The sequence below is a fragment of the Apodemus sylvaticus genome, chromosome 6 (genome assembly GCF_947179515.1).
Source record: "Apodemus sylvaticus chromosome 6, mApoSyl1.1, whole genome shotgun sequence".
Classification (NCBI taxonomy): domain Eukaryota; kingdom Metazoa; phylum Chordata; class Mammalia; order Rodentia; family Muridae; genus Apodemus; species Apodemus sylvaticus.
This window is the reverse complement of record NC_067477.1, coordinates 35,001,098-35,016,019: the sequence shown is the minus strand read 5'-3', so window position 1 is coordinate 35,016,019 and position 14,922 is coordinate 35,001,098. Positions and strand designations below refer to the sequence as shown.

General features: G+C 38.6%; 1 protein-coding gene across 1 annotated transcript in view; it reads right to left on the bottom strand.

Moving 5' to 3' along the window:
• The window catches only part of Sptlc2 (serine palmitoyltransferase long chain base subunit 2), an 83,654-nt gene that overhangs the window by 31,899 nt on the left and 36,833 nt on the right, over positions 1-14,922 (bottom strand). The window contains exons 5-8 of the mRNA XM_052185324.1: positions 14,548-14,672; positions 9,487-9,580; positions 4,437-4,542; positions 3,349-3,568 (exon numbers count right to left, since the gene is read on the bottom strand). Coding sequence (XP_052041284.1) covers positions 3,349-3,568; positions 4,437-4,542; positions 9,487-9,580; positions 14,548-14,672 — 545 coding nt within the window. The remainder of the gene's footprint in view (positions 1-3,348; positions 3,569-4,436; positions 4,543-9,486; positions 9,581-14,547; positions 14,673-14,922) is intronic.

The following is a 14,922-nucleotide window of genomic DNA, read 5'->3' as shown; positions in this document are numbered from 1 at the left end:
GAGGGAGCAGCCATGTATGTATCAAAAACAAATAAAAAGAGACAACACAACTGTGAAATAGGCAGTTGCTTATAATTTGCTCACAATTGCATCTCAAAGCACAAATTTCTTGTATCATTTCTGAAATGACACCTTATATGATTTACTATCTTTAATTCATATCATTTTATCATTTTACTCCCAAAGTAAGTTTTGTCTCATTAACAAAAAAAGGTAATAATCCATAATGAAATCTGCCAAACCTGATCAGAAGCAACTGACAAAGGCTTTAGAGGAGTCTAAAGGCCATCACTTACTAGGCATGTATTTCTTCTGTCACCAGTGTCCTATCTGGAATGGATAGACATCTGTTCATGTCTTCCCAGGAAAAGTCACACAACATGGAGGTAACAACTAGCAGAATCAACTATAACAAGCCAGGCTAGGACTGTGTCCATTCACAGTCACAGGCGGAGGCCCTGCCTAATGAGAATGGAAGTGGCTTTGTGAGGAGTATGACTGATGCCTGCAGAAAGACACCATGCACAAAGCAATCGCAGTGCTCACAAGTGTCAGGTAACATTCCGTGGAGTAAATGGCTTTTCTACACACAGTTCACGGCAAAAGGGACACACGCCTAAAACCATCTGATGCCTTCACACAATGATGTGTGTGCCAGCATTGTCCCTAGAATAATGCTCCTCTCTGCAACAGCCCTCACTGTCAACATCTAGAAAGCAGCCACCACATTTCTCCAAGGGTCTTTTCGTTTGTGCTGTTTCTTCATTTTTTAGAAACTTTTCTTTGGTTCTTAGCAAGACCAGTAAAACTGAAATTATAATTATCAAATGTAGCATTTTGGCCTTCAACTTTCTGAGGCAGAGAAAGCATTGCGTGATATTTAGAACTCTGGAAGGCCAGGTGAAGTCAGCACATGCGCCTAATCCTAGCGTGTGTTGGGGGGAGGGGGAGGCAGGAGGATCAGAGGCCCAGTGCTACCCAGCAAGCACTCAGACTAACAAACAAGGTGGGCACACGTTTTCCTGACTTACAGACTTGCGCAACTTCCTGATCAGGTCTTCACACAAGGACTGTTCTGAAGTCTGTTTCAAAGCTAATGAGAAAAATCTGCTTCTGGGGTGATCTGACTAATAAGTACATTCTAGCCACCAAATACCCATAAAGATTGAGCAGCCTGGCACCAAGGAAGGACAGAAGCTGGCATCAGGTTACATTCCTCTCATGTGTGGCCTCCTTGGCAGGAGCACATCTCTCATGTTGATTCTATAACTGTTGCATCTAGCCCACACATACAAATTCTCAGGGTTTGATCTGACTGCCTGATTGTCAAACTCTGACAAATGCAAAGTACACAGGTAACTGTGGCCAGAATTTCTACGCCACATAACCCATTAAAGAAAATTGCACAAGGGAATCAGTGGGAATAGAATGGACAAAAAGGTATGGTGAGCTAAGAATATGATAAAAAATAAAGTATATATACAAATGAAAACTTAAAAAAGAAAAAACTGCACTACAAAATTCCTTTTTCTCCTTGGAAATTCTGGATGTACATACCCTTGACAAGGAAGGCTTCCTGGAATTCTTGTAAGAATTCTTGGAAGCTTGAAGTGGATGAGACCCACTGTAATCATCCGAGAGCTTCAAGAGGAGAAACTAGCTGATACTGCATGTCTTCAAAACAAAGCATGTCTCGCAGATAAACATGCTAGTTCAGTGAGTACACAGCCTCCTTGCTTCCTGCTTGTTGGCTTTTGTCATTATTTGCACTACAAATCCTTCTGAAGTATTCCATTTATAACTGCTGGTGGTACAAAGATCCTTAGATCCTTGTTCTGTGCTGTATTGCTGTCAGAGAACCAAACCTCTAGCAGTTTTTTGATCCCCTTGGGGGAAAAATGTTAACCTTTTCTTAGCATGAACCCATGAAGAACCAACGACCACAAAAAAATCAATTATACTAAATCTCTTTCCCTACTGCTATTTCTAGGGGTTATTCTAGTTGTGTTACAAACTTTCAGGTTCTTTAACTATAATCTTACGTTAACTTAAAAAATTGTTCTAGCTTTTGTCCCTGTTCTGAGTTAATGTGGCACATGCATCTGCTGGCAGTAAGGCAGATCCCGTGCTGTCTCTGCCAGGCATGGGCTTCCATCACACTGTACACACCGAGAATGATTATTCTTTAAGGCTCCAATTATTTAGTTTTAAGAGGAAATTTAGAGCATTTATGAGTACCTACTATGCGTGGTGCTTGATATACATTTTTAAATAATGTTATAGCAAGTTTTTTCTCTTTTCCTTTCTGTGGTACTGAGAGTCAAACTGAGGGCAGCACACATGCTGGGTCACTTCTTTACTACTGAGCTACAGGCTTGGCTCGAGTCTTTTTTTTTTTTTAATTTTTTTAGGTAATAGCTTTATAGAAGTATAAGCCATATTCCACCATAGTCACCTTTGTAAAGTGTACAATTCAATGGATTTTTGGCATAGTCAGAGCTGTGTGACCCTTACCAATTTTAGAACATTTCTTCACCCTACAAGGAAACATTGTACCCATTAGCAGTTGCTTTCCATTTCCCCATCTCCTTAACATCTGGGAACTACTAAATCTACATTCTGTTTCCACACCTATTCTAGATAAAACATAAGAAAAAGAAATCCATCAAATGACATGACCTTTTGTGATTCACTTCACTGTGTGCAAAATGCATCTGCATTGTAGCACAGGCACACATCATTTTAAACCATTACCACATTACAAACAAGTCATATTTACTTTACTAATAAGGAAACTATTAGTAAAAGTTAAAAATGCTTTCCCCAGGGTCTTACAAAGCAAAGACACATTCAAATGTTGACTGTACACGGATTCTTAACTGCCTTAGAAGTAATATATAATGTTAAAAAATAGATGCTTTACAGAGTCTTAGAGCTAATAAAACCTCTTCTTGTTTGTGCATTCCTATTTTCCATTCCCATTGGTTCCTGTGACAACCCTTTCAAAGTGTGAGTATAACTCAAAGCCAACAGAAGACTGTAGCAAACAAGAAGCACCTCTGTGTGCTCTTTTACAAAAGAGTATTCTATATCTCAGACCAGAATGTAGTTTAGAAAGAAGCTCAATGAGCAAACAACAAACAATGAACAGAACAGCCTTTAGCTCAGCGAGAGACATGAGAGTCACTCTCCAGGCATCTGAGGTAGGGTGTCTACCAGCACTAGAACACAACCCACAAGCATATCCAAGATCCCAATATCCCAGGTTCAGGACCCCACCTGTTATATACAGTTCCAAACCCAAAAGTCTTTTGATCTCTAATTGGAGAGTCTAAAGGCCTATTTTACCTTCTTGCCTCCAATGTATCCTCCTGAAGCACCGAAGCTCTTTGTGAATGTTCCCATCATAACATCTACATCCTCAGGATCCAGGCCAAAGTAGTCTACCACACCTCGCCCTGAAGGGCCAAGAGCCCCAATACTGTGAGCCTCATCCAGATACAAGTATGCCTTGTATTTCTTCTTGAGAGCAATCACTTCAGGTAGGCGAACAATAGACCCCTCCATGCTGGCAAAACAGGGTTCAAAACAAAACAAAACAGAGACCTTTTAACTCCTAAAATTAGCAACTGTTCACCTTAATTGTTAATGTTTTGAGATTACTGCCTTTGGAAAATAAACCTAAAAACTCCACTTCTGGTTATGTAGTTCATAACAGAAAAATTATAGTTACAGCAGATTGTTTTTGTGAGGTTAGGGATTAAAGCTGGGGCCTTGAATATGCCAGGAAAGCACTCTACAGCTATCCACACCCCCAGCCCATGATTCTTCTGAAAGCTTGCACTTATAAGAAACATTAGACTCTGCTCATTATGCATGCCTTGAGTCCTGCACAGGGCTTCCTTCAATGTATTGTAGCTCTAGGTTGCTTTTAGTCATCATTTTTATCACAGCAATCTAACGAAGGTACACTGTCCAAATTAACAAAAGAAAAACATCTGAAAATTAAAATTCAGCCTGGAATGGGGGAATATGCCTGTAAATCCTAGCACCCAAGAGGCAGAGGTAGAATCAGGGTGCAAGGTAAGTGTGGGATACATGAGACCACATCTCAAAAACAAAAAACAAACGAAGAAAGTAACTAATTTTATTTATTCTGCTGTTTGTTTTGTGTGAGACTAGAGATTGAATCCAGGACCTCATCTATGCTAGAGAAGAGTACAACCACTGTGCAAGGTTTTCCTAAGCAGTAGAAAAATGACCTCACATAAAGTCCTTCGAGCTCAGAGCCTCCTCTGTCTCCAGGTATTTATAACATGTCACCACCTGTCTCCTTAGTTTCCAGAAGGGGCTGGTTGGTCGAGCCAGCCCGTGAGCTGATAGGTCACTGACTCTGCAGGCCTATGCCATGGTTAAGAGTAGTAGAGCAAGATTACCTATATATGCCTTCTACGAGGATCAGGATTTTCTTCCAGGGCCTTCTTGTCCGAGGCTGACCATAAACAATGGCATCTTTTAAAAGCTTCTCCAAGCTTTGCATATCTATAGCACAAAGAAAGAATTCAGTCCCAAAGTATCTTTTTCCTAACAGTATTAGAAAAAATGTGAATATACATTTCTTATTCAGGAATGTTTCAGACAGCAGAAGGCATTAACAGCAGCAAAGATATGCAAATTATTGTTACCTTAGTTGACATCTAAATGTGACAAGTGTTCACAGTCATCACTGAGATTAAATGACTGGAAATTGATTGCTTTAGTTGCTTAGATAAAAAATGACAACTGTTTTATGTTATAGTCTCTGCCTTTGAATTAGCTTTTCTTCATTTTTAAAATCAAACTGCATCTCTAACCCAAGTGGTTCATCCAGAAACAAAAAGAGGTTCATATAGAACTAACTGTATAAAGACCAAGCAAGAAGTGAGTAAATCACCCCAAATACATGTGCATCTTAACAAGCAAATATGCATGAACTTGCAGAGATTGCTAAGGGTGTTAGAACATTGGCTGTTCTTGCTGAGGACGGAGGCTTGATTTCCAGCACACAAACAGGATTCCCAAACATCCACAGTCCAGATCCAAGAGATCGGACTGGTGTGAGCACCAAGTATGTGCTAGGAAAAGATTCTCAAAGTTCATGACCTATCCTTTTACCCAGGATGTATTCAGTAGCTGCTCACTAAACAGCCTTCTCTCTGCACTGGTTAAAAATACGCCCGTGTGGAGCACGCATTGGTCTAAACTTAGGGCAGCTGAGTTTGTTCCACATGCACTCCATCAGCTTCACGGTTGAAAGACAGCATAATTAGTGCTATCATTAATCAGGACCTAACTTTTCCTCTTAAATGCTTTGAACTCCACTGTCCCCATCTCTATAGACTTTATACTTAAAAAATATTTGTTCTAAATGACATTAAAAAAAATCCTCCCTAAAATCTAAATAGCACTAAGTAGACCTGAGTTAAAAGGTCGTGCTAGTGGGAAACACCATACTACAGGCTCTGACTCTGCCTTCTTCAGTGCTTATCACTGAAGGGGGGTGGAGTGGGAGTCCAAAACTGGCCAACTTTGTCCTTACAATCAGATTTTTATAGTAAAGGGGAATGTAATAAAAACACACAAAAGGGTGAACTCAAGGTCACAACTGTACTACACCTATCAGTATTTGCAGGACAGAAATCAGCCTGGCAAGAGATGGCAGCACTCACCACAGCAGTAACCTGCCTGACCCAGAGCCTCTGCTCAGTCACTATTGTTTTCTATGTTTATATGTAGAAAGTAAATAGTGATTCAACATTTTAGACAAAAGGAAGACAATAGGAAAAAGAAAGATGTGGCTGTGTATGACTACAATCTTAGCACACAGAAAGAAGGCTGAAACAGAAGAAACATTGTGAATTCAGAGACAGAGTAGGCTACATGGTAAATTCCAGGCTACCCTGGGCCACATAATGAAGCTCCATTTCAAAAATCTAGCAAGCAACAACAATGACAAAGTCTACAAACATTATTAAAGGGATCAATCTATAGCAAGAATGCTTGGGAAGATTACCTACTTAGGAAAATAATTTACAGCTGCCTTTTATCATATACCCCATAAACTCCATATAAAATTTGAGTTTAAATATGCCACAAAACTCCCAAAGGAAGCTGGGCAGTGGTGGTGCACACCTGTAATCCCAGCACTCTGGGAGGCAGAGGCAGGCGGATTTCTGAGTTCGAGGCCAGCCTGGTCTACAGAGTGAGTTCCAGGACAGCCAGGGCTACATAGAGAAACCCTATCTCCAAAAACCAAAAACAAACAAACAAACAAACAAACAAACAAACAAAGGAAAATGTGAGAGAACAGGCCCCTTCTTTAATGAAGAAACCTAAAAGTCAGATATCTTGATAAGTCAAAATAGCAAGACATTTAGATAAAAAATAGTGAAATAGAAGGACAATACAAAAAGTCCCTAAAAATCAATAAAAAGACATCAGCTTGAAATACTAGCTTAAAGAAATATCTACAAATACAGGAGCTGCATAAAAATTGCTTTATGCATACCCCCCCAAACACTGTGTCTTTATTAGATTTAGAAAATGATAGCTAACAGGCCATGCTGATCAGTGAGTACAAGGAGTCAGTGAGTGTCACGTCTGTTATATGTATGATGCAATCTAGAAAGGTATTAAAACCATATACCCTTTTCACTAGGCACTCTGGGGCTGCTCTACAGGAATCAGACGATTGTGCAAACATGTGAGTGTAGTGCTCTATCTAGTAAGCAAAGTCAGAAAGGTTTTAAGGCCAAAACAAAGGAGCTGATGAGTTATGGCATATCTGGACACATCACTAAAGGAAGAGAAAGAATAACAGGTATGAACATGAGGATCACAGTATGTATGGCTAAAAGTTTCACAACAACAATGAAAAAAATCTCAATCACATACAACAAAACACTCAGTCTTACTGTAGAACATTTTACAGAAGATAAAACACCAAAGTTATCACCATCCAATCTTTCCCTCCAGAGGGACAGATCTAACATTATTATTATAATAATATGTATTATTCTACAATCTCATCTACTTATACACATTTTGGTAAGAGAAGATATTAAACATACAGCTGGACGATCTTTCTCCCTCTTTGTTTGTTTGTTTGTTTGTTTTTTCAAGACAGGGTTTCTCTGTGTAACCCTGGCTATTCTGGAACTCACTCTATAGACCAGGCTGGCCATGAACTCAGAAATTTGCCTGCCTCTGCCTCCCAAGTGCTGGGGTTAAAGGTGTGTTTTATAATTAATAAACTATTGTAACAATGCGAGAAGATATTTTCACTTAGGAAACAAGTTTTAGCTTGAATACACTAGCCCTGTTCTCCTACCTTCTGTGCATTACTGGACCTCAACACTTGTCTGTTCTATTTTTCTTATGAATGTCTATGTATGTATGTATGTATGTATGTATGTATGTATGTATGTGGTATATGTATATATGCTTGCGTATATATATATATACATGTGCAGGTACACAGCCATACAATGTGTATTTGTAGAGGCCAGGGGTTAATGTCATGTGTCTTTCTCAATCATATTTGTCTTAGTTAGGGTTTTATTGCTATGAACAGACACCATGACCAAGGCAACTCTTAGAAGGACAGCATTTAGCTGCAGCAGGCTTACAGGTTCAGAGCCTCAGTCCATTATCATCAAAGAGGGACCGTGGCAGTGTCCAGGCAGGTGTGGAGCAGGAGGAGCAGAGAGTTCTACATCTTGTCCCAAAGGCAAACAGAAGGAGACTCACTTCCAGGCAGCTAGGATGAGGGTCTTAAAGCCCATGCCCACAGTGACACACTTCCTCCAACAAGGCCATACCTCCAAATAGTGACACTCCCTGGGCCAAGCATACTCAAATCATATTACTCCACCATATTTTTTGAGTTATGGTCTCTCCTCCATTTCTACTTCACTAATTTATCTAGATTGGCTAGTCCCAAGGATCGTCTTTGTCTTCCGATGTTGTGCTGAGATTATAGGCAGGAGCCTATATATATGTGTACACACACACACACACACACACACACACAAAACATATATTTCTTTATATACGTGCTGGGGATCTGAATTCAAGTCTTAACACTTGTGTGGCAGATACCTTACAGAATGAACCATCTCCCCCAAGTGTTTTTTTTAACTTTTTTAAAAAATTTAAGATTTATTTTTATTTTTAATTGTGTGTGTGTGTGTGTGTGTGTGTGTGTGTGTGTGTCTGCATATGAGAGCAAGTATCTGTAGGGGTCAGAAGAGAGTGTCAGATCTCCTAGATCTGGAAATTTGGAATCGCATGTAGTTGTGAACTGCCTTAAATGGTGCTGGAAACCAAACTCAGATCCTCTTCAAGTTTTACATACTCTTTAACCACTGAGCTATCTTTACAGCTCCAAACTTTTTAACGGGGTGTGTGTGTGTGTGTGTGTGTGTGTGTGCATGTGTGCCCATGTGACTGGGCAGGGGCTGGGAGGAGACTCCTAATAGCATGAGATGAGTGTACAGTAGAAGACAACTTTATGTTGTCAGTTCTCTCACATGGGTTCTAGGGATCAAACTCATACCATTCAGTTTGTGTAGCAAGCTCTTTACCTGCTGAGGTATCTTTCTGGTCCCACTTATTGTATTTTATTTATTTATTTAACTATCAAAATCTCTTCACTAATCTTATTCACTCCTACTAGTATTATAACAAGATATATTATAGGCACACACATATAAGACACACATTCAGTAATTATATTTGGAAAGAGACTTGTCAACAAGGAAGTATAAATTGCAAAAAGGAATCCCCTTCATATATTCAATTCATTCATAGATCAATAGACAGATAAACAGATACATATGCACATGCTCAGGCTGACCTCAAATTAAAAATCCCCTACCTTCAGCCTCCCAAGTACTAGAATGATAAGTATGTGCTATGCTGGGCAGTGGTGGCACATGCCTTTAATCCCAGCACTTGGGAGGCAGAGGCAGGCGGATTTCTGAGTTCGAGGCCAACCTGGTCTACAGAGTGAGTTCCAGGATATGCTACCACATTCTGCTTTTTTAAAATGTTATATATTTTTTTTAAATTTTATGTGCATTGGTGTTTTGTATGCATGTATATCTGAGGCTGTCAGATCTTGGAGTCAAAAATAGTAGTGAGCTGTCATGTGGGTGCTGGATTTGAACCTGGTTTCTCTGGAAGAACAGTTAGTGTTCTTAATGACTAAGCCATCTCTCCAGCCCTGTTTTTCTTTTTTCTTTTTAAATGTTATATATTCTGCTTTTATTTCATAAAAGAAAACATCTTTAAAAAAAGAAGAAAAAAAGATTGGACCAGAACATCTAAAATCTTTTACTTTAGCTGCATTATACTTTCAATTATTAATGTAACATATGCAATCACTAACACTGTCCAAAAGAATATCAAACATAATGTCAAAGGCAGAGCCTCAGACCGACTCACTGTTGTGTTTGAAGATTCGAATGGTTGCTCCTGACAGTCTGGCTCCTAGAACCAGTGACGCATGGTTCAACTCGTCACTCAGAATCAGGCAACCCTGAAAATCACAAGCACAGGAAGGTAAACTGTTAATAAATAGTGATAACTGTCTTTCAAAGATGCTTTAGAAGCAGATACAGAATCCTAGCCTATATATGATAGTTTTGTCACCCTGTCAACTTAATTATACAGATATATAGCAACAGGTTCTTTCTTACAGCTAAAATCTGCAAGGCTTTAGAAGGTTCTAGTATTTTTGCTTAGAGAGAATTTTGATCTATCAATTTTTGAGAAAAGGCAGCTGTAGAAATGATGCTTCCCCTTTACTATTAGATCTCTAGAGTTCAGGAAAGAAACTATAAACCCCAAAGCACATAGTATGCAGACTGTGACTTAGCCTCTTAAATCTCTGAACACAATTTACCACATAGATTAAAAAGAGAGCAAAGTCTGATACTTTTGGTGGTTTATTTCTACCCGACTTCTTTTTTTTGTTTTTGTTTTTAGGTTTTTTTTTTTTTTTTTTTTTTTTTGGATATGTGTTTTTCTAGACAGGGTTTCTCTGTGTAGCCCTGGCTGTCCTGGAACTCACTCTGTAGACCAGGCTGGCCTCGAACTCAGAAATCCACCTGCCTCTGCCTCCCAGAGTGCTGGGGTTACAGGCATGCGCCACCACCGCCTGGCTTTTCCGGACTTCTTACTCTTCCATATCTCATGGGACCCTTCAACCTAATTAAAAAAAAATAAAACAAAACCAAATACAAAAACAGGTTTTTGTCTTTCAAAAATGGCCTCAACAGGGGCTGAAGGTATAAAGATCAGTGGTAGAGAGCATTTGCCAGGCATGTACAAGACCCTGCTTGTATCCTTGATCCCACCATAAACGAATAAATGAATAAGTAAATTTCCATGTGAAAATCATCTCACAATATTCCAATGGCCAAAACAAAAATAACTTAAGCAAAAAATAAAATAAAATAAAAGGTACTCATAACCATGTGGGATGGGCACCCGCCTTTAATCCCAGCTCTTGTGAGGCAGAGACAGGCAGATCTCTGAGTTCAAGGCCAACCTGGTCTACAAAGTGAGTTCTAGGCAACCAAGAGCTATCAAGAAACCCTAGCTCTAAATAAATAAGTAATTTTTTGGCAAAGATTTATTTGTATATGTATGCATGTGGTTACACTGCTCTCTTCGGACACACCAGAAGAGGGCACCAGATCCCACTACAGATGGCTATAAGCCACCATGTGGTTGCTGGGAACTGAATTCAGGACCTCCGGAAGAACAGTCAGCAAGCACCCTTAACCACTGAGCCATCTCTCCAGCCCAATAAGTAAAATTTTTTAAAGGAGCTACTATTGTTGGATTATTATTACATAAATAATGAAATATCTGGGGGTCCATACTGATATAAATGGAGAAGAAACAACTCTTCCACAAAACTAAATATAGAAGGAATGAGAAAAAAAAAATCAATCAAGAAAAAAAGCAATTAACTGTGCATATTAGGTGTATGAAAGTTTAATAAAAAAATACTTCTTACATAATGCTGAAGTTTCTCTGCAATTTTAATTGGTAATCACAAAGGGAACAGTAGTAAGTTACAGTAGAAAAGCTTGCCTAATATCCTAGCCATGTGATCAGGGTTTATCTACATTATTAGTAATATAATTTAAATTTAATCAGTAATTTAATTAGTAATATAATTTAAATTTAAATTTAAAATACTGGAAGAAGAAAGGTAGACTCACTCTTCTGTAAGTCATCAGAGTCTGTACTACTGGGCCTGGTTCTAGTGTTCTTTAAAACCATTCTCCCAACAGACATAATTTCATTTCTTTCTCTTTCCAGATATTTTTCAGGCAAAATCTGCAAGGCTGTTTGTTAGATCCCCTAGTCAATGTTTTTTACATATCAGTTGGCTTTTTTTTTTTTTTTGTAGTCTATTATGAGTTTTTATTAAATCATTGGTTCAAAAATAAAATGAATATGAAATATTAAGAGGTGACATCTTTAGTACATCTGCTTTAAGCAGTATGTTAAGGCATTATTTTGTTATAACATATGAAATAGATTGCCCGGCGGCGGAGGTGGTGGTGCACGCCTGTAATCCCAGCACTCAGGGAGGCAGAGGCAGGCGGATGAATTTGAGGCCAGCCTGATCTACAGAGTGAGCTCCAGGGTTATACAAAGAAACCCTGTCTAAAAAAAAAAAAAAAAAAAAAAAAAGGTATTATTATCAGATTTAAAGGATTAACTGTCCTGGAACTCACTCTGTAGACCAGGCTGGCCTTGAACTCAGAAATCCGCCTGCCTCTGCCTCCTGGGATTACAGGCGTGCGCCAACATGCCCTGCTAAGGATTAACATCCTTAAAAGATAAAATAATAGTTACTAACATTTCAACTATAATTTGGAAGATTAATCTTTAAGTAGTACTTTTCATGTTAATACAGGAAAAATCTAATTCTAAACAATGATTTGTTAGAGTTCTTAAGCATACAGGAAGATGCAAAGTAAGGTCATTTAATCTTCTAGTGGTAAAAACCCTAAGAATGCAACATCTGAGTCAGAACTTCAGGTTTATGTTGCCAAAATGCAGAATACTGTAACCAATGTAAGAAAACACATACTATGTCTTTCAAAGAACTTGTCTATCTTGTACGAGCTGCTGGGCCTGCTGGGCCACACCTAATACTCCTTTCTTATCCTTTAAGTTCACAGAAGGATCCTTAAGTAAGGTATGCTGTAAGTACAAAGAGGTCTCTTCTCCATTCTTGCTACTGGTAATTTTGCCTCCTCTCTTTTTATCCGGGTGGTTGTAGGTAGTTAGATTTTGCTATTTTATTCATTTTTCCAAGAAAAAGCTTCAGTTCCACTGCCTTCCCCTACAATTTACTGATCCTCTATTCATTGCTATTCATTGCTATTCCATAATCCCTGTTTCCTTGGTTGGGCTTGGCCCACTCTCTTCCCAATGTTACAATTAGTTTGACCCACAACGGGTAGGTATGTGTGCCACAGGCATGCCTGCTGCCAGTGGCATCATAAGAGTTTATCAGGTACCTAAAACTGGGGCTATGGGTAGATGTGGGATATCATGTGAGTGCTGGGAATCATAGCTGAAGTAGCAAGTACTCCTAACCACTGAACAATCTCTCCAGCCCCCTTCTTATGGTTTCTTAAGGTAGAAAAGCTCCCCCCACCAAATAAGCATTTAATATACACTAAGTAGGTAACTCAGGGAAAAGGCACACACTCAACCTTAAGACCCTAAGTACATTCAGTGTTCTCTATGTCTACCTGTACATTGCCTTAGTTTTAGCCTGTAATTTGTGATGCTACATTTCAATGACTACTTTTTGTTTTGCCTTTTTTCCCCTTTAACTTCCAGAATCTATGTGAATGATTTCTGATTAAACTGCACTGTGGTCAAAGAACATACTTTTAAATAATATTTCATAATTTTATAATAATATTTACTATTTCCAAATAAGTTAAAACGTATTTAAATATTAAAGTAACAATGTATCCTGGTGAATACTCTGCTGTTATTGGCAAGTGTTTGGTAGGTGCCTGCGAGGCTGGCAAGCTCAGAGTGCTTTCCTAACTTTCTGTACCATGGTGACTCTGCTATAGCAGAGCACTAACTAGAGTTCTGCCTCTCTATTCTCCTTTGAGTTTCATCTGGTTTTTTTGTTTTTGTTTTTTTTTTTTTGTTTTTTTGCTTCTTATACTTTGAAGCTATTATCAGGCCCCTAATACATCTTGATCAATCAGCTCTTTTGATTAATGTTAATACTCCTCATCTTCACAATATTCCTTAGTCTGAAATCTGCTTATATCATCAATATAGTAACTTATACTTTTTCATTAGTTCACACACTACATTTTTTTCATATTTTCTTTCACTTTGAATGCTAGAGATCAAACCCAGGACCACATACATGCTAAGCACACACTGGGTTGCAGAGCTGCATCCCCGGACATTCTTTATCTTTGTTGACACAGCCCCTGCTCCCCCGCTCCCTGCTCAAATCTCTGGACCTGAGAAGTCCTCTTGCTTCAGCTTTCCGGTGGGTGCGTGCCAGTGCGCTTTGTCTCTTTTCTTTTAATGTGCGTATCTTTATATTTCAAATACATTCATTTACTATTATAAAACTTACTACTTTTATCTGATCTGAGAAGGTCTGCCTTCTACTTCAATGTACAAATAAAGTATTTACATTTTGGTGGTATCAGTACACTTGGGTCTAATTCTCTTGCCCTGCTATTTGTTTACTGCTTGCCTCACAGGTTCCTTACAAAATCATACAGTTACAGCTTCATTAGAATTACACTAATCCACTAAAAGGAAACTTTAAGGACAAGAAAAATTATGTGACATGTTCAGAGTCATAAGATTTACCATATAATCAACAGACAAGCAAAACTCAAGTCTGATGTAATCCACTACTTTTGTCAAGATGTCATTTCTAAACGTAAATGCTAAGATAAAAAAGAAGAAAACAAAGAAAAAAAAAGAAAAAAAACACCTCAAGGATTCTTTTCAAGCTGACAGTCTAAGCAGCTACACTTACAAAGCACTGTATCACTCCTTACTTTTTAACTCTCACAAGTTCTATTACAGGATGGATATGCAGAGATATAGTCAGACAAAGATATGTTATGTTTAGATATAATTTACCTAAATATCAAGGTAAAGGCACTTCCATATTTTTCTACTTAGGCAGAATGATTACCTTTCTGAATGATTAAACTTTTCTTTCATACTTTTGAGTTGTTTGGGTTTATTTTCATCAGAATTCCTTCAAATTTGTACAGGAAGAGGAAGAACCATGGGTTCTAAGAGGAAAGCTCCAACTGACATCAGGCTTATAGGATCTACTTCCCAAAAACCTGTGATGGAGTATCTTTGTAAACTATGCTTAGTCTAGTGTTAATAATAGCTGCTAACTGGGAATACTGATCAAAACAAAAGAACATATTTATAAGAGAACTGCCACAAATGACACTGTCTTACTTTGCCAACAAGAGCAGGTATGTTCATTGAATTGGTCGCAAATCCCATGCCATAGGTCATAGCAGCTTCCACACCTAAGAACCTTGCTACCAGTTTCTCTAGTTCTTCATGCTTGTCCAGGTTTCCTGTATGAAGAAGTCAAGTAATAAAATCAGTATAAAGTCTCAATTTTAAAATTATTGCTTTATTAAGAGAAAATAGGGCCAGCAAGACAGATCAGCAGGTAAAGGCACTTGCTGACAAGTCTGACCACCTTAGTTCAATTCCTGGAACCAACATGGTAGATGGAGAGAACCAACTCCTAAGAGTTGTCCTTTGACCCACAACACACACACACACACACACACACACACACACACACACACACCACAAACA